This window comes from Poeciliopsis prolifica, unplaced genomic scaffold, assembly GCF_027474105.1.
Source record: "Poeciliopsis prolifica strain line A6 unplaced genomic scaffold, Auburn_PproV2 SCAFFOLD012, whole genome shotgun sequence".
NCBI classification, from domain to species: domain Eukaryota; kingdom Metazoa; phylum Chordata; class Actinopteri; order Cyprinodontiformes; family Poeciliidae; genus Poeciliopsis; species Poeciliopsis prolifica.
The window spans coordinates 3,152,784-3,175,019 of NW_026562387.1; the positions used below are offsets into that span (position 1 = coordinate 3,152,784).

Below are 22,236 nucleotides of genomic sequence, written 5' to 3' on the forward strand. Positions count from 1 at the left end.
GAACTTTGAGTTTAATTTGTTGGGGTTTTTTTACTATATAGGTGTAAGGGTGAACTGGCAGGAAGAAATTAAAACCTACATTAGCTGTCCAGTAGAGGGCAGTATACCAAATAGAGCCTTTTATGACTCAGAATGAAAAGGGAAAGAAGCTCATCAAAAAGTTAAAAGTAAATCAGATACACACCAGCCAATAGCAAAAGGATGGAAAAACTCTACATTCTCACAAAAACTAAAAAAGAATTTAATTTTAGCACAGCAGTAAAGACTTGTCAACCACGTTCTGCGAGAATTCTCTAATGGACATATCACAAGTATTTACATGAAAGCTTTCAGTGTTTTTTATTTATTTGTTTATTTGACAAGCAGCAAGTTCATGTTTGTCACTCATTTCTCTTAACATGTGAAAGATAACAATAGTCAGTATACCAGTTTTATTACAATATTTTTTTCCCTAAGTTCAGTACATTTAACAAAGAAAGAAAGAGGAAAAAAAAAAACACACACAACTGCAAACGTGAGAAAAGAAAGCATGTTTAATATGTAGCCATCAATATGTCTCTCCACCCCCTCCGTCCCCCTCTGTACTTTTTCAACAAATAGGCTCGTCTCATCTTTCTTTTCCAACAGCGAGAGAGGCATGTTCTTTTTGACGTTGGACGCACAGGTGCGTGGCACTGGTGATGCTGTAAACAGTTTAAAAACCAGAAAGTGGGAGAGGTTCGAATGGGCGGGGGGGGGGGGGGGAGAGGGAGGAGAGGGGCCTATCAGAGTGGTGGTGCGAGCCGGCTGTCTGGCGCTGACATGATGTCATCAGTCTTTTTTTTTATTTTTATTTTTTTATTTTTTTGGGGTTTTTTTTCCATTTTTCCGTAGATGGAGGCACAAAGTCCTGCTTTTGATCGTCGCAGACAGCCTGCAGTTCAAAATTCTAAAAGATGAATGAGTCTGTTGTTGTGGGCTTTGTTCATAATTTGAAACCTGTCTCATAGGCGAGTCTCTGTGTGGAGATGCTCCCTTCGTGGTCGGCTCATGGGGCCTATGCGACGTAGCTGTACTCGTCGGCCGACGTCTGGCTCCGCTCGATGTACTGCTTGTCGATGAGCACCTCGATGCACTTCTTGATCATGCTGATACTGGGATTGAACCTGGCTTTGGACTGATTGATTACCTGAACACGTTTAGAAAAACAAAAAAAACAGTTGAATACATTTTTTTTTTTAAAACCACAAGGCACTGGGTGATTTTTAGACTGTTGTTGTTTTGTTTTGTGGCACATACGTTCAACCTTTATCCCTGCTAATATCCATAAATCCTATCGGTTCGAATTGAAAAGGTCTTGACCCTATCCACCCACTCACCTCCTGGATGAGGGCGTTGTGTCGGAGGACCTTCCGCGCCTTCATGATCCGCACTATAGCAGCTTGTAAATACATTTTGCGGTCCTCGTCGACGGCGCTCCTCGTCTGCTCCATCTCCTGAAGGTCACAGACACGCGGCGGTTCGGTTGGTTATCGCTCGGACCATTTCTCGGCAGGCCGGCGGCCAGAAACTACCCTTACCTGCGGCGTGTCTTTCTGCATCGACGTCGTGATCTTGAACTTTGTTCGTTTACTGGTGAAACTCATATTTAGTGAAAACGTCGACTCTGTTTCGATCTCCTCCTGTGCCGAGGGGAAAACGTACACAACTTTCATCGTCTGAAACCAAAACCTGACTGTACCTCACCGCTAGTTTTAATCTACTAGCTAAAGTTGCTAGTAAAAAGCAACTTTAGCCAAACAATCGTTTCGCGTTCGACCTTCTGCGAGTCGTGGTTTAGCATCTTGACATCCATCAGGGACTTGATGGTCTTCTGGAGCTCCTTCTCGTTCATCTGGGTGCCGTCCTGCAGCTCCTTGTACGTTACCGTCTGGCTGTTGTTGAAGGCCAGAAGCACAGCCATCTGGTATGTGGTTACCATGGCAACATAGGGTTTGGACAGGTAGTTCATTTTTACTTCGCCTGCGAGAAGGAGCAACAAGCATAACGTCAAAGTTCAGAAACTCTTGTCACATTACCTTTAAATAGAGTCCAATTATGTTTGCACAAGATGACTGTGAAGTGTTCGGCTAAAGCTGCAAAGAGTTTCTGCAGGGCTAACCAAATTAAATGTAATACTTTTAGAGACTGTTATGAATGATATTTATCGCCACAGAAATGTGCAAACTTTATCTAGCCAACCAGTGAGAAATTTGCACTTGCCCATCATAAATGCAAAAAGAGCTTGCTAGCAAGTTAGCAAAGTTAGAAGTAGCTTCAACTGTCTTGAGTGCGACTCAAACTTTTACCTGACAACAAAGTCCCACGAGAAAAATATATATATACATTGAATGTATGAGATTAAATAATCCAGGCAAGGCAAAGTTTAAAACTTGTGATTGACGTCTCAAAGACTAGCTTACTTTTTAAAAATGAATTTAAGGCCTTAGTTTAAAGATGTGTAGACATTCTGCGACAAGAGCTTTAAAAAGGACTGAACATAATTTATAATGTCTTTTCCTCTGAGTTTAACCAGAACATGCTGAATCGTTTGACTAAATGTGCCATCGTTTTGTGTTACCTGTGCAGAGATAGTGCAGCCAAGTCAACTTCCTCCCACTGAAGTGCTGATTATAGAACAATTCAAACTGCAAAACAGGGCGAAAACGGGCAGAGATGATCAGAAGGCGCTTCTTTTGGCGCAAGAGCAAATCTTAGCAGCTCCACTCACCATCTGAACGCTCTTCTCTAGTTCTTGAGGGATGGCGAACGTCGACGAGGGGACGTGTGTGAGAGGCCAAGCGCCAGCCTGTAAAAAAGCGGACGATATGCCATAAGTGTCAGGCGAACTAGTATTTCTGGCATCTTTTCAACCGGCTGTTCTTGGCTTCCTCACAGCAGACCTGTAATACGTAGATCTGGAAACTGATCCCCAGGTCCACCACCGTCTCCTGCGTCTTGATAAAATTGTTGAACTTGTTGTTGAGGTCGGCGCTCACGCTCATGTCCGTGTACATTCTGTGAAGTTTGCTGGTGAACTCGTAGCCACAAGCCTGCTGCAAAGTGGATGGAAAGAGGACATTGTGATTAATCAACTATTGACGTAATAGGTCATTACAATAAAGTAATACACATAATAGAGTGACCTCTATTGACATGTTACACAAGAGTCTCTTGTGAAGAAAAATAATAAAAAGGTTTCTGCTGTTTATTTACCTTTAGTTTGTTGATCATAGCTTCTTCTGAATCCATTGACAATGATAAACCGTGTATTAATCGCTTTGCTAACATTCTGGCATAAAACTAAAAAAAAAAAAGAAAGAAAAAAAAAACAGATGTGATGAGTTTTAGACCAATTTAAAGCTTCAAACTGAGTCACATTTGGGTATACTGTAAAACAAAAATCTTCCTGTACCTTTTGAAAGATGTCTTTGTCGTCTATGTACTTGAACACTGTGATGAAACTGGTCAGCTTGTCCTCCACCTCGTTTTCCGTCATCCCCTTTGCAGATTTCTTCAGCAGATTGTCGCAGTATTTTGCCAGCTGGACAGAGATAGCAGCAGGAAGGGGGTGACTCGGTCAAGGCTCTGCGCGTACAACTCGACGTGAAAGTTCCTGTGTGTGTGTGTGTGTGTACTCACAAGTTCTGGGGCTTTGCAGATGGACTTCGGCTCCCTAAAGTTCACCACAGACGTCAGAGCCTACAAGAGAGAGAGAGACGGCAAGAGAGACTAAATTGGTAGAAAGGAAATTATAATCAAGGCAAAAAAACTACAAAAAAAAACCCACTCTGCAATGAGGCAACAGCTATTTGTGGTTTGTACCTTATCAAGTGCACTCATAAAGTGTTGATCTCCATTGAGGACTGTGTTAATGAGCTGAACGAATTTACTGTGAACCTCAAGCACGGACTCCACGAAAAGGGTCGGCATCTAAAGGGAGACAGAGCAGAAACAGTTCCTGTTAAAAAGGCTAAAAATCAAAAACACAAAACAAATTTTTGCAAGGCACTTTGAAAGTCTGATGGAAAAAAAAAACCAACAAAAAACATAACGTGTGGGAGCGGTACTAACATTTTCCTGAGAGAGATTACTGGTGCCTCTGATGCCCTCGTTGTGGATGTGGACCTGCAGCTCCTGGATCATGTGAGGCAACCCGTTTGACACGGCCCGCAACAGGGTGTACATGTTGGCCATGTCTGAATGGAACAAACCATTTCGCCGGTCGCTGTTAGCTGAGGATGCGGCGTGCGGACGGCGTCAGGACATCAAAACAAAACAAAACAAAAAAAAAGAAGCACAAAGCTTACTGACCGTCTCTCTTCTCTTGCCTGATGATGTTCTGGCACTCCCCGTGTAGGAACTGCAGGTGATCAGCCACCATCCTCTGCTGGCATTCATGAATGACTTTGGCGTAGGAGCTGGGGTGCAGGTACTTCCGACATCGGACTTCTTCGTCTTTCAATCGGCCCAGTACCTATGAGACGAGAGCGACGCAGAGACACGCAAAAGGTTTTCCCATCATGCCACAAAATATAGAGAAAGGTGAGTTTTTCTTCTCATAGCAGGAAGTTGTTTTAAAGGAGTCAACAACACTGAGCTTGCCCAGACAGGAAGTCACTGTATGAAATGTTAGCTTTACTCCCCAATGGCTGATCGGACAGGAAGGCTGAAATGATTAATTGTATTGTGATTAATCAACTATTGAAGTAATTGTCAACTAATTTAGTAATCAATTAATCGTTGACTGGAGTATACAAACTCAATAAAGGCCAATTGCTGAAAGAGCAACGTATCAAGAGAAGTAAATGTACAAAATATAAACACATTTTGCATTTAAGATAAAGACACCTTTGTATATGTTTTACCCATCATTTAAGCTTCACATGGTTAAAATTCAGGAAAGTAATGCTATGTTGTTATATTTTAGTCAATAGAATGTTTTTCTGTGCTGCTCATTCTTTTAATGTATTTTTAATATTCTATAAAAATGCTGATTAAATGAAAAAAATTTGCAGAATGCGCAAGCTTTTCCTAGCCCATGAAATGTCAGAGTGATCGATCACTACAATACTCGTTAGTTACGGCTCCTACTGTCATCCACTAACAGGATCACCTTGTTAAGAAATGGGACTGAAGATCAAGGGAACAAAATTAAAGCCAGAGGTCAACACAATATCAGATCTGTGAGAGTGGATTAATGTTTGAGCTAATACTCAAGATTACGAACCGCCTGGTTGAACATTAAGAAATTGTGTGAACTCAAACTCGACCAATGAACGCCTCCCCCGCGACTTACCTTCTCCATATACTGTGAGCAGTTGGATTCCTGGAGAAGATTGGAGGCTTCCTGTTTGTAATACTCTCCTGTTTTTATCAGAAAAGGCCCTTCAAAGATTTCTTGATAAAACTGCAACACAGAAATAAAAAAAATAAAAAAAAAAACAACTGAGAAACATATTCTTTTGTAGTCATTAACACAATCCTACAGTGGGGGAAACAAGTACAGTCAAAGATATATGTGAATGTCTTTCCTCAGTTGATAAACTTTGAATGACTGACATAAAATTTCAGTAATTTACACATAAACAGAAATGAAGTAAATCTGTCCAACAATTGAGAATATGTATGATAAAGTGCAGAACATAAGGAATATTTCAGGTTACATGGAAACAAGTGATCCACATAATGATCCGTAAATACATACCACACAAGACTCCACTGCTGAAGAAAAACCATGGGAAAGCTTGTTTAAAGTAGGCTGAAGAACATTTGAACAAGTGCTGTATTATCCGGTCTATAAGTTGCACTTTTTTCAGAATTTGTCTGGTCCTGTGAAAACTTCTGAAAAATAAGTGGAATCTTATTTTCAGAATTTCCAACAGATTTCCAAAGTTTGTTGAATGTCAACTGTCTAAAAGTCACACTTATTTTTATAATTTGGTCCAGTGACTTGTACTCAGTAGCATCTTATGTATGCTTTTTTTTCTTTATTTTTTGTTCATTTTTTTATGAACAAAAATGTGTTCATGACACATTTTTTGACTTTTGCAACTTACATTCTGGTGCGATTTATTGTCCAGAAAATATGATAAATAAAATACTGAAAAAAACCCAAATCTTCTGGTCAAGGTGGGAGCACAACTCAACACCATGTTAGGTGAATAAATTAAGAAAATACAACACAAAAAGTGAGTTTTTTGGGTGTGGGGCAGCATGATTTGATTCCATCTTTCCAGATATGCTACCAGGAAGCGTCAAATAATTAACAAAAGGATGACGAGATAAGAAATCTGGAGATAAAAGAAGGGCGAATATTTTAGCAAAATGGTTATCCCAAGTACAGGAATGAAACTGGAAGCTTAAATCTGGATGTATTTTATGGAATAGTTCCAGTTCTGGATTACGTATATATTTCTTGGATTGTTACCAACATCTGGTGTGAATTCTGTGTTCACAGCCAAACCTAGCAGTAAAATTTTGGCATGTTCAGTGGTTGTTTTTGCCGCTGTGCAAGCAATTTAGCAGACTACGCATTTTTAGCTCTGGATTTTGACCCTTGTGTCTTTTAATGGCACCATATACATATAAAGAATAAAAACAACAAGAACAACAAAAAGCTTGAATGGGAGAACAGGTGTTTTCTTGTCTGCTCACCTTTAGCGGAAACTTCTTCTTGTACTGTTCAACATGAACAAAAGAGTTGATGACCCCGTGGATTACCTTCTGGTTGGGGTTTTCACCGCAGCGATCACTGCAAGACAGCACAGGTTGAACAGACTTGATAATGATGCGTGTTTCCAGATGGGGGAAGGAAGTGTTGAGGGAATGATTTGTTGATACAACTAGTGTGAAAGTGTTGCAAACATGAGCAGACATGTTTTTTATGGACTTTTTTTTTTTTTTCTTTTGGCACAACAGTCGCTGAAAGGCACTCGAAACACATAGCTTTTTACAGTTCCATGCAGAATCTACTATCATCACAGCAGTTGTACTTTATAGAACTCAAAACATATTCATTTTTTTGAAAGAACACTCACTTCTTTATTTCATTCAACAACATCCGGATGAGGACGGCCTGCAGGGGTTCAATCATCAGCTTCTTCCACATATCTAGAGCCAGCTGCAATAACAAGACAGCATTTTGTCACTGCGTTATTGTCTCACGATAGAAATAACAAATAATTTCATGTGATCTCAATCAAGTGAGAGACACAAAAAAAGACCAAAAAACAAATAAGCTACATGTGGAAGAATGGGTGAGTACCTCTCCGATTTCCATCAGCGGCTCATTCATGTCCACTCCCCCATAGCCGTACTGTAGGTCTGCTTCTGTTAGCTTGTTCTTCTTGATAAATTGTGTGTTCAGATACCTGGAAGGCACAGGGACAGGCGTGAAATGATGGACTTGGTCAACTAATTTCATCAGTGGTTGCATGATTTAGTTTGGGTTTTATCCCCCCAGTGAAAAGCAGAAATAAAAGTCTTGTTTTGGTAGCTGCTTTCCAACAGATTCTGGTAAACTCAAGAGACCAGCCAGGGTTACTGGTTTCAAGGTATAACAAGCTCTGAAAGGTTTAGGTTAGATTCTGCTGTTTGACATGGACAAGCATTAAGTTTCTAAACAGGATTGCAGTTTTCTAACCGATCATCGCTGTTGCCAATTCCGATTTTGTTTTTGTCTGAAAAGTCGCTAAATACAACAAAGTTGGCAAAAGTGTTGTTTTATTGTGATATATTGTTGCACATTTGTAATAATAACAAAGATTATGATTTTATTTTTTTTATTTTTTTAGGCGACTGGATGGTATGGTATTCATGCTGCACAAACACAAATATTAGTCTTGAAAAACATTCCCATATGAAATGGACGTCTCTTACTTGAAATGTGTAATTATTAACTCTAAACAGCACACGGTAACCATATTTGATCTGATTTTCAAATTTACTGTCCCCAGCCATTCAGCTGATCCCCATTGGCTGAATATGGCCACTGTAAGTTGCATTACATTTATTCAGATGTGTTAAATATCAAAGACATTTACCAGGATGTCAGAAAAAAAATAGCACACAAAAATATATATTTTTTAAAATACAAACTGATCCCCACACAGAGAGCCACTTCCTGTGCTTTAAGTGACACTATAAATAACAGGCATTTAGATGGACAGTCACTCTTGTGAAGAAACACAAATAAAAATAGACTTGAAAGTTCTTTAAAAAGAAACGCCGACTGAAATCGGGACACTTAATGCGTCTGCTGGCGACTGAGACGGGTCGTTTTCAAGGCAATGACAAAAAAATAACTAAGAAATAAAAACCATAATGGCAGAATTACTGTTGCTTGTGAAAAGAGACAGTTGAGACGAAAATCTGTGCTGGTTCAAAAATGCACCTAAGCAGGTGTATTTCTGTGAAAAAAAATAAAAATAAATCTGAAGGGAAAAAAAGGACTAAATTAAGTCTGTAAATGATTAAGGACAAAAAAGTGATAAGCTGACTCTGTTTATGATGAAAAAGTGATACTAACAGGAGTGGGGAACTCAAAACACTCAGGTCTTTTCCAGTAAATGAACACATCGTGTTTGGACGTTGCAGAAACAACAGTCACCTTCAATGTGAAACTTGCTACTTAAAGGAAATAGCTCAAAGTCTCACTTTCTATATCAGTAAGGCAGCTAAAATTGCTAGATTTGGAAATATTGGCAGACTTCTGGGAAATTTCAGAGTTGGAGTGAAGAGTTTCATCCTCTACAGTAGGGGTGACCAAAGTGTGACCACAGGAGACATTTCTGGTCCTGGAAATCATTTTTGCATGGTTCCTGAGTTCAGCTCAAAAAATTGTAAATAAAATAAATAAATGAATAAAATATTGGCTCTGTGGCAAATGCAGCTGATACAGAAGGATGTTTTGTTTTTCTAGATGACTTTCAATGACAGGTAAACTGTTGTCAGGTAGATCATTTGGACATTGCCCAAAAATGTCAAGTTTGTTTTGCTTTCATTTTGAAATCCCACAAACATCCAGTGCTTTTTTTAAAATGGGAAAATAAACATATTCCTTGAATTTGGCGAAATAGAGGCTAAAATGTTTTCTAGAAATCAACCAATCCAAAAAGTTAGGAAACTGGAAGCCTTTCTTCTATACAGGCAAACATTTGAGATTATTTGTTCATTTCTACTTTATTTCATATTACATAATTAATCATTTCGAAGCAGATTAAAGAAATTCTTCAAAAATAAAATCTGTTTTGATTATTTAATCTAAAAAAAAAAAAAAAATCAAGGTTCCCCCTTTCAACTTGGTGTCTTTGGCCCACAATGCAAAGGTTTTGGACACTGCTGCTTTTGGGGAGGACACCAATACAACCAATCACCAACAAGATGCTAAAACAACTCAATGTTCTCAATGTTGACGAAGGGATCATTTTGTCTTAGTTGCAAAATAACAGAAAGCACTGTTTTACAGAGACTACCCCGCTCTTGATATAAATGATTAATTAGAGCTCACTCTCACTGCACAGAAGGATAGAAATAATATTTTAAGTGCAGCTTTTACATCTTCTTAAAGTTTCTTAGTAGACAAATCACTAAGAGCAGGAATTGGTATCAGTAAGTTAAAGCTACAAATTTACAATTAGCGAATCCTGACCACAATGCAACATCACACATTTTTCTTTAAAAATAAACAGGAATGGTAAATTCTGTAAACAGCAGCGTCTCACCTGTACAAGCAGTCCATGTAGTCAGCTCCTTTGCTGTACTCTTCCCAGTACCTGTGGTACATAACTAAAACCTTTTCCTCTGAATCCAGGACTTTCTAAAAAAAAAAAAAACAACAACAACAAAAAAACACACAAATAAGTACAGATGGTGTTAAGAGCAGGAGGAGCACAACAGTAGATGAACAGGTCGGCAGCGGAGGGTTTGGCGAGTTCTTACCTTGTACAACTGCCTGACATGGTTCTCGAGAAAAACCTTGGTCTCTGTGTATAATCTTTCACCCAAAGGCTCTGGGTAAGCAACGCACAAGGCATAAATATCGCTGGAGTTGGGAGTTCAGGATGAACACATCATTAGTTGCACAAGTAACATTATTTACGGCAATTATGTTATATAGTTTTGTTACTAAGTCGGCAATGGTCAGCATGAGATGACCTCGAATGCCGTATTTAAACAAAAATGTCCAACGCAAAAGCGTCACATGATCTTATTTGTCTGATCCACAACAACTGCTGAAGTTTTTCAAACTATATATGAATAAAATGCAGCCGATTAAATTTATACTCAGCCACTTTGTTAACCTTCAAGTTGCATTATGAAACACTGCGATGTAGGATACGAGAATCTATCATTCCACGTGGCTCTTTCCACGTAGTCGAGCATCACAACAGCCTTGATTGTAGTTAGTAGCTTGTTCCATGTCTCGTCGAAATCCACCACCCGCGGCTTCAAAGACATGGTACAGCTTCTATTTCACCCTAAAAAAAATCAAATAAAATTATTATAGATATGAAATGAAAATGCATTTGTGGTGGTGGGAACCAAAAACGATGCTCTAACCTTGACCTTGCAATTCATCTTTTAATTTAGAGGACCATTATAAGTCCAATTAGAATGCTTAAGACTGCCAAGTTAGAATGTTGAAATAATAAACAGTGGCAAGGAAACAAAAGTCGATTATGACGGTAAAATTGACATTAAATGCATTGTAGTAAGACACCAAATGCACGTTTAAGACTGAGAATGGGGCTGGAAAACTACACAAAACAAAACTAATATTGAAACTAAATCAGTGTAAGAAGATCTAAGTTTGCCTCAAAAGCTCTATTCAAATCGTCATTATGGAAGCTCCGGGTTACCGAATGCATCTGCACATTCATCACCGTGAAGTACTGAAGATTACCACAGCAACAACGCCCCCCAAGAACACAATGAACACTCAGGTGTGTCCCAGAAAACTCACATTACATCGTGTACCAAAACGGAGGCCCCGTGTTACTGTAACAGTTCATTTAAAGACAAAAATAACACTGCAGCGTCATGACAGCTTTTGGTTCTGGTTACTTATTGTGTACAATTACTCGTCTCGGATAAAAACACGTCACTGTCGCTTGACAAGCACCCCTCTTACCTTTACTATAAACGTAGCGAAGTAAAGGTTGCTGGCTAGCGGAATGACAATCCCAAAATAGGCTGGCGAGCTACAAGGCTAACTAGCCTCTCGCTAACATGCTACTTCTTCTTCCTGTTCAGTGCCATTCAATTTCTAGGGAACAGCTAGCTACTAGCCGGCTAGTAGCTAGCTAACGGTAGCTTGGCTATCACTATCAAATTGTCATCTTAGTAGTTTCAGCACAGTCGTTCTGACAGCTCAGCAAAACATGTCGCCACAGTCACACATAACAGCACGCTCAGGTCAAGAAAAGCCGTGAAAGTGCTACCAACCTCTGTACACCAGTTACTTTTATAAAAGTCAGCTTTCTCCGCTGTCACGGACTTGATTTCGCTTTACAAGTCTTCCCTGGTACCTCCAGGATCAAACCATTTTGGCGAGTCGGGAATGCGCTGTAAAGAAATAAGTAAATGCATTCAAAATGCTACTTTCTGATTTTCAACGCGCGAGTTTGTTTACAAATTGTACTTAGACCTAGGAACAGTTTTTCAGTTGCTTATACTATATCATAAACTATAGTATAGACTGACCGAGTCAGTCCCAAATATTAAAAACACCCTCGCTTTTAATGGTATCGCCCAAAACTACGGGAGCCTCTTTGGAGGCGTTTCATAAAACTTTTATTTTCAGTATAATAATAATAATAATAATAATAATAATAATAATAATAATAATAATAATAATAATAATAATAATAATACTAATAATAATAATAATAATTTGTAAAATAAAAATTGCTTTTGCTTTCAATATTCTATTATCAATTAAATCATGTTCTTGTTTATTCTTATTATTATTATTATCATTGTCATTATTGTTGTTTTTCATTTCACAGTACAAATAGACAACATGTCGTTAACCTTGTGCTTCTCGCTCAAGGGGCTTTGAATGTGGAACGAACAAAACCAAAACAAGAAAACGGTCAAACAGTTACTTGGCAACAGAATAAAGCACCAAATACATTTTGCGAAAACAGAGTGATAAAAAAAATAAAAATAAATAAATAATAATAAAACTTCAACCGAGGCCGCGCTCCGGCGAAATTAAGCAGTCTTAATCGTGAGTCACGCCTTTCACTGTTGTTATTAAAAGTAAGCAATGTTAGTGCATTAGCTCTTTGCTATGAAGTTCACAATGTAACTTTAAACTTTAGCTTGCTGGTGTTGACAAAAACGTGGCGCCCCAGGCAGAGACATCTGTTAGCTTTGTGCTATCCTGACCAAATTTTTCAAGAAGTGCATCATATTTTTATAGCCAGGTTTCCCCTGAAGGCTCTTTACATCTTACCAAAGCCACCAGAGGGTGACACTTAAGACATTTGTGTCCCCAAATAAGCCTTTCGTTGTAATAACCGCACTTCTGTTTAGTCTAAGCCAGGTTCCTCTTTCTGATGAATTGCTTTGATTTTAAATGGCAGAAGTGTTCAGTTGTAAATTCATCGCCGACAAATAACAACTTGATAACAACCGAAAACCACTTGGCAAACATTTGCCATTGATTAAACAAATGGTTGTGCAAATAGGTGAGCAAGCATTTCATTAGTCATGGGTTATTGGATTGATTGGCATCAAACACAAAAGTGAGCGCACCCTTCAGATTTTTTGTCAATATTTGTTTTCATAATACAGCACTGAAGATATGACTCTCTGATGCAATGTATCAAATTATTGTACAGCTTATGCAACTGCATAACCAAAATAACTCAACTCACCCCCTCCCCATTCATACCTGATACCTTATAACGCCAACAAATCATGTGATTCCAGGGAGGGAAAATGTTTAATTGGGTAAAATTTGGAGATTTTTCCATTGGAAAAAATGGCTCCAGAAATGTAGACATTAATAGGTGTGTGTTGTAGAGTTTTAAAACGATATCCTGCATAAAGACATGAAACAAAGACCAACTGTTTACCATTCTGTACCACTGGGTTTCCCTTGCAGGCTTAGTCAGTCACAATGTACCAAATTAAGTCAGAGGGAAATGATCAGGTTTTCCAGCGAACTATGGAAAACCAGCACAGTAAGCATGTCTGAAAGCACGATCACAAGCAGTTGTTATATTATGATATGTAATATATCTGAGCCTTATCCCGTTCTGCTTGTTCCAGCTGGGCTTTTTCAGGCACCTCCTGTCGGTTACGTTCTTAACCCAATGCCAAACCTGCCGTCCTCTTCCATGGGCTGCGCCCAGATGCCGCAGCCTCCTCCTGCCACTGCGTTTCCGCTTTATGAGGAGATGTATAACTGTATGCAGCAGCGTTGGATGTACTCACTGTCAGGTAACACCCAATCTTCATCTAGACTATTGCACATAATGTTCCAAAATCTCTAAGGTCTACGCAAGGGACGTTGTGTCGAAGTTGTGTCTTGTAACAGCTGTATAATATTTCATACATTTCAAACTAAATCACCAACTGATGAAACTGGTTGCAATAATCTCAAATACAACCGTCTTGTCTTTAAAGCATTTATTTGTTTTGTTGTTGTCAAGGCGTTCCTGCCCAGGTAAAGCAAGAAAAGCAAGACAGTACTCTAACCCTGGCATCTGTTCCTGTAAGCAGAACCAATGAGCAGCCAGCAGCAGAGGACATGGATTCACTGCAAGGACCAAACAGTTTTGTTATGGCACAAGGTAACTCCTTCCTTCGTTACTTCCTTCTTTCCTCCCATTCTTCCTTCCCCTTTTCCATCCCTCCTCTCTCTGAAAGGCATTCGTGCCTTTTTCCTTTCAGTTATTGATGAATAGATGCCCACAGTTGTGTAGAGGTGAAAATAGGAAGTTTGATGATCCTGAGATTCCACCCTTTGCAGTGACCCACACCATCCTCATCTTCATTAAAAAGACAGTGCGGCAAGTGACAATAAATGATTTATTAAATGACGTCGGAACTCAAATCATCCAAGTATCTGCAGAGAGTCGTTGAGGATGGCGGTGCTGTAAGGAGGAGGGATATTTGGTAGTAGACACATGGAAAACCAAATTCGTCAAGGTGTCCAAAATCCAAAAGATCATTGTAGTTTAAAACTTCTGGAAAAATTGTGACGTGCAAAAAAAAAAAAAAAAGTTTTTGGCCAAAGAAAAAGTCTTAAATTTGTGTGTCTAAAACTAAGTCTTTAAAATATCTTAAATTAATATGAAAAATGTCCGTGGATTGTACAGTTGATTTTAATCGCAGATCTTAAATCTTGTCGTGGCAGCCAAGACTATTTAATCTAGTTATTTTTTTGCCTTTTACTCAGGCAAAAGTCTGAGTCGCCTGTCAAAAGTTATCGGCAGTGTAGCTGCTAACATACCAGGGTATGTTTTTACCTCTATCACGGACACAAAGTCGTGTTCACAGATTTTGACATATGCTTAATTGTTATGCAGCCACTTCCCCCAACTATTCTAATATGTATTTTTTTTTTTTTTTGGTCTATTTTGGAATTGCTGAAACTTGAAACTTGCAGGTACCCTTCCAGGTCAATGAACAATTTCCTCCATCACACATTGTCCTGTCTGTTCCTCTGCACTACCTGTAGAGGGAGGCTTTTCCTTTAGTATTAACCATAAAGAGTATGTTCTGGTATTATGAGCGCCACTATTTACTCTAAAACTTATTATTTAAGTTTTACAGTAAGCATGTCTGTTTGATTTATTTATGAGCATACTAAAAAAAACTATGATGGGCAGAGTGCTGTTTTCATTTACAGATTAAAATAATTTAGTTTTTTTGCCTCATTTATGATTGGAAGCGCATTTTTCTATTGATTTTTTTTTGTTATTATTATTATTATTTAAGATAATACCAAATGATGGGTCAAGAGTTGATTTAACATTTTGCCCAATCCACCAGGAAGGCCACCTGTCTCAATTGCTCGCACTGAGCTAAACTAGTCACAGCCGGCGTTCAAAGAGCAGGATCATTCAGAAGCTCAAGCTGAGGAAATGCAAACAGCAGAGTCCCTGAGTCATAGCGCTGCGTCGGGCAGCTGGGGAGGAGGGGAGGAGAACAAACCATACTGTTGACATCAAGAGACCAGTGATGTCATAGTGATGTCAGTGCCTCTAATTGTAAACTGCATACATAGTCTCACTGTTGCTTGTGGTGACATTTCAGTGCTGGAGAAGAAGACGGTCTCTTCTTGGGAACGCGGGATCGGATACAGCATGGCTGTGACTGGAGATGAGACAGAAGCAGGTATATGTTTTACATTGTAACTAACGTGAAGTATTGCTTCATGAATTTTTGAGCAGCTATATGTTTAACTCAAACTAGTTGCATTTGGAATGAGGTGGAGAGCTTTGGAATGGAAAAAAGAATGTTTTCTTTTAAAAAAAGTTGGATTTTCCTTGGGAAATGTAGTCTTTTTGACTTCAGCAAATAAAATTTAGTTTACTCGCTTGAAAAAAGTAATATAAAGTATTTCACTGGGATGCTAAAATCCAACAAGCCTACTTTGATAAACGCTTTTGGAAAAGCTCGACGTTTTCTCTGTGCTCTTCACTCTGCGTTTCTCTCGCTCATCATCTGTGAAATGCTTCAGTGCTATGCACTGCCCACTCACCCACTTACTCACTTGCATAGCAGCAGTGGCTTACGTCACTGCTTTTCCTGGAACAGACCCCCAGCAGCAACGTGTAAATGTGAAACAGCAAATAAGATGTACCCTGACGTCAGTCGCAGGACTCTCTGCGATTAGATGTGGCTCATTTTTTGCAAGCTCCACATATGACTGAATTAGTCAGCAGAGAGTTATGACATGAGGGAAGAGTTCTTTTGACAGAATGATAGATAAGCAATGTCTTTTCACTTAATTCATTTTCGATGTTGTCGACTTTGCTATCTTCGATTTGTTGAAAATGCACTTATACATATGATTTGCTTGGAACAGGCTCAGTCACTGAGTTAATCCAAACTAAATGGTTATGTTCCTGTTTGTAGCTGGTTGTTTTGGACGAAAGGAGAAATGGGAATCAAACTTCCTGAACCAAAACAATTTGAAAATAAAAAAAGATAAATATTTTCCCATGCAAAGTCTGGAAAATGATCATAGAAAAGACTTAAAGTTTCAATTTGTTTTCAGGAACCTTTTACAGGAACCAGGGTTGTTTTCTGGTGCCACTTATTGCTGTTTCCCTGAATCTTGAGGGGGGTGGGGCTTTGTGGTGGACTCTGATTGATTAACTGTTGTAAGAAAGATGCACCATATTAGGCCAGTTTAAACTCCGCTGTGACTTACATTATCTGTTACCTTTAAATATTATTATTTATTTCGCAAAACTGCGACAGGAGTCACATAACCAACAGCCGGATGTCACTACTGGTGAAAGCCATGAAGACAACAGGAAGTGGGAGCATGATTCATTTTTTAAAATTAATTTTTTATTTTTTTATTTTGGGCAATGTGCAGCTGGCTCCACCAGCACACAGTTCATAAAAAGTTGTGCGTCATTCGAACGTGTTGAATCGCTGACAAAAATATGTAGCTGCTCCCTGGCTACATATGGCTACCTCACACGTTGGCTACATTTGTAGCCTGGGCTGAATTCTCCTCCATGCATCCTGAATTCTGAATGTATCTCATGCAACTGTCTGCATCTGTCGCTGCCTTGATTTTTAATGACTTATTCAAGGATGATTTGATTTCTTGTTTAATGGAAACCCCACAATTGCAAAATTCCATTTTTTTTTTTTTTTTACATGAACAGAGATTTGAGCACATTTGCAATGGAAGCGCAGCTGGTGACGATAGTCGGCGTTGACATGAAAAGTGCCGCAGTTTAAACTCATACACAGCAAACATTATTATTGGAAACACCCATTATTTCCAGTCGTTGGCAAATGGTTGGAATAATTTTTTTTCTGTTCAAACATAAAAGCTGTTTTTGGGGATTTCTTTTTTTATATAATTGTTTTTACTGATTTGCTAACATTTGACTTGTTGTCTTTCAGACTGTAACACATTATTTTATGTCCCATCATTTTTAACTCGTTAGTTACTGAGTAACCAGTATCCAGTACGGCCTATAGATCAATCTTGTAGTTTGACGTACTGTATTTCTTTTTGCCTCTTCCCAGGTTCTGTGGCTTCTGGCGACTTTACCAACTGCCAGCTGCGCAACCCCACCTCTAAGCAGTTGAAGACCAATTCCGGGTTTGGGAGTTACGGCCCTCAGAAGCCTTTAGAGGACTCCTTGCAGAAGAGGGAGCTCCGCCTAATGAAAAACAGGTAGAGAGGGACCAATCATTCTCCCTTGTCAGGTCATCTTTCTGTTAGCTTTTCTGTGACGTATTTTGAAGGAAAGAATGACTGTTGTGGTCCTCCAGCCACAAAATGCTATTTTGTTGAGGCTTTGTATTGTTTCAATCGTGCTTTGTACTCATCTCACTACGCACAGAAAATCCATCCAACCAAAGTGTAGTTCTACTCTAGCGTCATCGTGGCGGTCGTGACCTAAACATTACAAAGAAGCTTTCATAATTTATGGCCCCAATACGCTCTCTGTTTAATCTGGGAGAGGGGCCAAAGATGTCCAGGCCTCTAATCGTTGCTGCTGTCGCTTCCAGGGAAGCTGCGCGAGAGTGTCGGCGAAAGAAGAAGGAGTACGTCTCGTGCCTTGAAAACCGAGTGGCCGTGCTGGAGCAGCAAAACAAGACTCTCATAGAGGAGCTCAGAGCCCTGAAAGACATCTACGGACACAAAGTGGAGTGACTGCCGTCGCAGAGGACATCGGCAGCGTGGGATTCTGTGGACTTTTGTCTGTTTCAGTGGCGTGTTTTTTGAATGGAGTCTGGAATAACAAACGCGCTGACACAAAGCACTCCTCGTCGTTAATTTTCTGTGTTCACACAATGATGTCAGGATTTCAAGGGTCGCAATTATCCAACACCAGGAGGACAAACAAGAGCGAGTATTAGGAGGGAAGGTTTGCGAGTGCGTGCCGGTGTTCACTGGACACATATGGGTGAGGTTGAGTGAAAATAGCAGAAGTCACTGCCTTTATTCGTGCCACTATCTCATTTTATTTGTGTCGCATTCTGTATTCCGCATGATTAGCTCGCTACTGTTTTGCATCGCCAGCTGATGTTGTGAGAAGGAAAAACTTGAGAATGTATTCCAAAAAACTAAATTTACTATTATTACTCTCTTAAAAAAAAAAAATCCTGAAAGAATTATAGTTGCAGGATACTTCATATTTTAACTGAAAAGCAGCCTGTAAGGTCCCAAAGTTCATATATGTGATTACATATCTGAAGACAAATATCATTGCTTATTTATTTTTGGGCAGGATTTTTTTTTTTTTTTTTTGGCTCAATAGATTTATGTTAGATTTATTTTTTGTTAATACAATTCCTCATTTGTTTTGTTAATATTAACAATGCTGTTTAAACCCGTCTTGCCTGCTGGATTTTGTGTTTTATTTATTTTGTTAAGAGTTTTTATTCTCTGCAAATGCTGTTTGATGGGTTTAGTTTCACCATATTAAAAGATCCCAGACTTTTACACCGATTTTGCCCAAATAGTTATTTCATCTCGATATTGTGCCAACGCGGATGCAACGTACTGTAAGTATTCAGTTTTTAGGATCACATTTGGAAAAGTTGAGAGATTTTAAGAGAGTTTAACGTGGTGATAAAGATCTGAAAATTTAAGGAGTTTTATTCAATGCAGAAGAAGGGCTACACCATAATAATTCAGTTAAAAAATGAAAACAACTTTTATTAATATATGAATCTTCACATGTTCCAGAGTAGTTCCCAGAACCTTTAGGAACAAGCATTAAAAAGAAAGATAACAGCTCAATGCTGTCATCCTCTGCTATGATTTCTTTTCTTTACTAAAAAAGTGATGTATTTTTTCCCCAAGGCTATCAAACTTTTAGACTTTAATTCTGACTCATACATCAGCAAGTGTTTCAGAGAGCTTTTACCGTCTTCATATTCAACCTTGTGTGACTACTCAGATGTTTTGTCCTTCATTTTTTCTAACACTCTGAGACGTTTTGTCACATTTTTCGGCTGACAGGCTTTAAAAAAACACATTCTAGTGTTTTGATATGCGGTACACAGTGAGAGAGGATGAGTAAGTTTTCCATAAAACTCACCCAACTGAGAATTGATATTTGAAGAGAACAGACACAAGATATACCATCTCCCAGGGAATCCACATTAATCTAAACACCTAAGTGTGGACAAGTGTGGAATTTCGCCAAATGTAGATTGCAGTTATGGAAGAATTACTGACAGAATAAACACAGATTAGGACTTTGATTCATTTTGTACTGCAGGAGATCTGAAACACAGTGCAGAAGATGATCTGCTGTGAAACTGCATTCCTGTGAATGCTTCAAACAAAACCCAGCCATTCTCTGGTTTGACTGGAACAAAACCACACTGGGAAACTCACCGTTGCCAATTTCCCAGTTCCGGAGCAAGACGTATGTCTGATTTTAGGTTTCGACCTGGATTCAATCACGCATATTGTCAAACATGACAGCATCGATAAAATATGTTGAAATGGTTGTTCTACAGAAGTCAATTAACACACACACACAACTTCACAGACACACAAAACGTTTTACTGACTGAACCGCAAAACATTCAGTTGCAAGAAGGACCACTCCAACACAAAACTCAACCTGTATCAAAAAGTGCAGTGTACTTGCATTACCAGCAGGATGTGCCATACCATCACTTCAAATAGATTTATTTCATGGGGTCACCTAATTCCAACTGCATCACAACTACAACCAGTGGAAATAGTGTGTAAGACAAGCTCTGCCAGAATTCACCAATACATTTAATTAAATGAGCGATTTGAGCACTTTCTTGGTATTTATTTCCATACTTCATCGAAAACAAAATAAATATATAATTTTAAATAAAATGATACAAATTAAGAATAATTAAGGATATTATTTTTTGGGGGAAATTGACAAAACAGAAAAAAGTTTAGGTTATTATGTACCCGATGGTCAATTTATTTAAATTTGCAAAATGTTAAAAGGACTTAAAATCCAATTCTCACACCCAGGGGCCCATATAATACCAAGGCCACCACTGTACTCAACATAATATTTTGTGTATAAAACATTTTGGAGAGTAAATTTTTTTTTGTCATTATTTGTCTAGCAAAAACAGACCGTCTTCAGAAGCACATCTGCACTAATCCAACTGTAAAACCCAGAGGACTATCGCTTTAGTCTATTTATTACTCAGCTGTAACCACCCACTTGAACCGGAAACGTTTCCATCACGGCCACAATGTGGATGTGTTCAAGTACCGACAGAAATGTTGCAATTTCCTTTCGTTCTTCGACATACATTATTAATCGTTACGTTTTGGGAAATTTAAAAGCAAAGTGGTCAGCAAATTAAATTTATTCCTTGTCTTATCGAGTGTGCTTTTTTATTTTTTATTTTTTTACCAATTTCGAAATGTAAGGTAAACCTTAAGAAAGCTACTTGTTTAGTGTAGTTTTGACTGTTAAAACTATGCTAGTTTAAAATAGTTTTAACTATGTTAAAACTATCCTAACTGTGCTTTATTTGGAGTTTTTGAAACATAAAACTAGTGATTTTTCACTTAATACTTTGTTTTTCAGGCGCGACCTACATGGAATTTGTTCAGAAGAAAATAAATAGCGCTTTACAAATAATAAAAATCCTATTTTATGCCATGTCCTTGAATGCAGCAGGACAGCGGATGTAGCTGCAACAGCAATCTACTGTACAGTGGCAACAATGTAGCAGTCAATTCCTGAACTGTTTAGGAACCGCGTTGTAACCTTTATTCGTGTAGGATAAAAATTTCCGGGACCCGAAAATGCCTTTGTAACGATAGTTGCGCGTCCTGTCAGGAAGTACGAGGCGAGCGAGTCGAGGGGAAGCCGAAGCCCTTCGAGGCGCTGCCTGTCCCCGCTTGAAGGTTTGGAGGAGGACGCTGGTCTCCTCTTCTGACTTACCGACACGAGCTTCGCGTTTCTCGTCAGTTGTAATGGCTCCGCTCAACCTTCGGCACGCCATAGGAACACCGGAGAAGGGCGTGTAGCGCTAGCGGATACCGGGGGAGCAGCTCGTAGCGTTACCGCCCCGTCCTCCCCCCACCCCAACCCCGCTTCTCCAGCAAACCGACAGCACGGTAAATAAAGCACTTGGGGCGGCGAAGACTCTCACCGGGGCCCGCGGACAAAATGGGGAATACAACCTCCTGCTGCGTGTCGTCGAGCCCCAAACACCGGAGGAGCAACCACTCCAGGCTGGAGCCCTACCGACCGGAGCCGGAGCTGAGTCGTGAGGACACGGGCTGCAATCTCCAGCACATCAGCGACAGAGAAAATATAGACGGTAAGACGCAGACTGACAGGTCTGAAGTGAAGTTCACTGAGTTTTGGAGCACATTGCTCAAATGGAAATTCATTTTCAGAGTATTTAAATGCCGTTTTAATGGACGTGGGGATTTACCCAGCTTCTCTGCAGACCTCTATTGAGAGCTTGCCACAGCTGTGCAAAGACACACCCACTCATCAAATCAATACGTGCATTTCTGCAGGTTTTTTTTTTTTTTTTTTTTGACACATTTTACATTTCTGTTTTTTACGTTTATCTCGAGTTTTTCTCAGCCTCCATCTTTGTGGGAGTGGATGCACTCCCACAAAGATGCACGAGCCTGGAGCAGCTTATTAAGGTGTTAGTGTGAATTACTGCTCCAGTGGGAATGCATGTGATTATAATAACAGGGAGATGAGAGACTTCTTCAATGTACTTACAATCATATGAGAACAGATTTCCAGAAAACTTTATCAGAGTTCTAAGATATCATATGCTCTTTTTTCTGAAAGTCTAGTCAGGATTGCCATTAAAGGTTCTGCAGACCTTTTTAGTTGAAACATGTTCTGCCTTGATACAATATTTTATTCAGCCCAAAGCTTGTGTGTGTTAGATTCTCACAAAAACAGAAACAATATTCCACCTCGAAGCAAAAAAACAAAACAAAAATTTCTGGTACCAGAGTATAACCACAGTGATTAGGTTGGAAATTTGAGGAAGTGGGAGTAA

General features: G+C 39.2%; 3 protein-coding genes across 9 annotated transcripts in view; 2 read left to right on the forward strand and 1 right to left on the reverse strand.

Moving 5' to 3' along the window:
- Positions 1-322: 322 nt before the first annotated feature.
- Positions 323-11,580, reverse strand: cul2 (cullin 2). 2 transcript variants are annotated; one of them, XM_055037780.1, is made up of 21 exons: positions 11,467-11,580; positions 10,361-10,499; positions 9,961-10,063; positions 9,744-9,838; positions 7,286-7,391; positions 7,059-7,141; positions 6,676-6,772; positions 5,318-5,428; positions 4,333-4,495; positions 4,093-4,217; positions 3,844-3,951; positions 3,661-3,720; positions 3,434-3,562; positions 3,235-3,321; positions 2,922-3,074; positions 2,750-2,827; positions 2,600-2,666; positions 1,799-2,001; positions 1,560-1,661; positions 1,359-1,475; positions 323-1,168 (listed from the first exon to the last, which is right to left on the reverse strand). In XM_055037780.1, exons 2-21 carry the CDS (start codon positions 10,477-10,479, stop codon positions 1,037-1,039), a joined length of 2,238 nt encoding a protein of 745 aa, XP_054893755.1. In that variant the 5' UTR covers positions 10,480-10,499; positions 11,467-11,580; the 3' UTR covers positions 323-1,036. The 2 variants fall into 2 exon arrangements, with proteins under 2 accessions (XP_054893755.1, XP_054893754.1); XM_055037779.1 differs by having other exon boundaries at positions 4,093-4,253.
- LOC129364861 (cyclic AMP-responsive element-binding protein 1-like) lies at positions 10,881-18,483 on the forward strand. Of its 3 annotated transcripts, none has more exons than XM_055037784.1 (7): positions 10,881-10,964; positions 13,136-13,214; positions 13,303-13,473; positions 13,686-13,826; positions 15,295-15,375; positions 17,257-17,407; positions 17,746-18,483. In XM_055037784.1, exons 2-7 carry the CDS (start codon positions 13,151-13,153, stop codon positions 17,888-17,890), a joined length of 753 nt encoding a protein of 250 aa, XP_054893759.1. In that variant the 5' UTR covers positions 10,881-10,964; positions 13,136-13,150; the 3' UTR covers positions 17,891-18,483. The 3 variants fall into 3 exon arrangements, with proteins under 3 accessions (XP_054893759.1, XP_054893758.1, XP_054893756.1); XM_055037783.1 differs by lacking the exon at positions 10,881-10,964 and adding an exon at positions 12,144-12,285; XM_055037781.1 differs by lacking the exon at positions 10,881-10,964 and adding an exon at positions 12,144-12,253.
- A 2,399-nt stretch (positions 18,484-20,882) lies between these two features.
- ccny (cyclin Y) overlaps positions 20,883-22,236 on the forward strand; it is a 77,879-nt gene continuing 76,525 nt past the window's right edge. For all 4 annotated transcript variants that reach the window (XM_055037477.1, XM_055037479.1, XM_055037478.1 and 1 more), the window contains exon 1: positions 20,883-21,525. In XM_055037477.1, the coding sequence (XP_054893452.1) occupies positions 21,372-21,525 (154 nt within the window). In that variant the 5' untranslated portion in view covers positions 20,883-21,371. The remainder of the gene's footprint in view (positions 21,526-22,236) is intronic.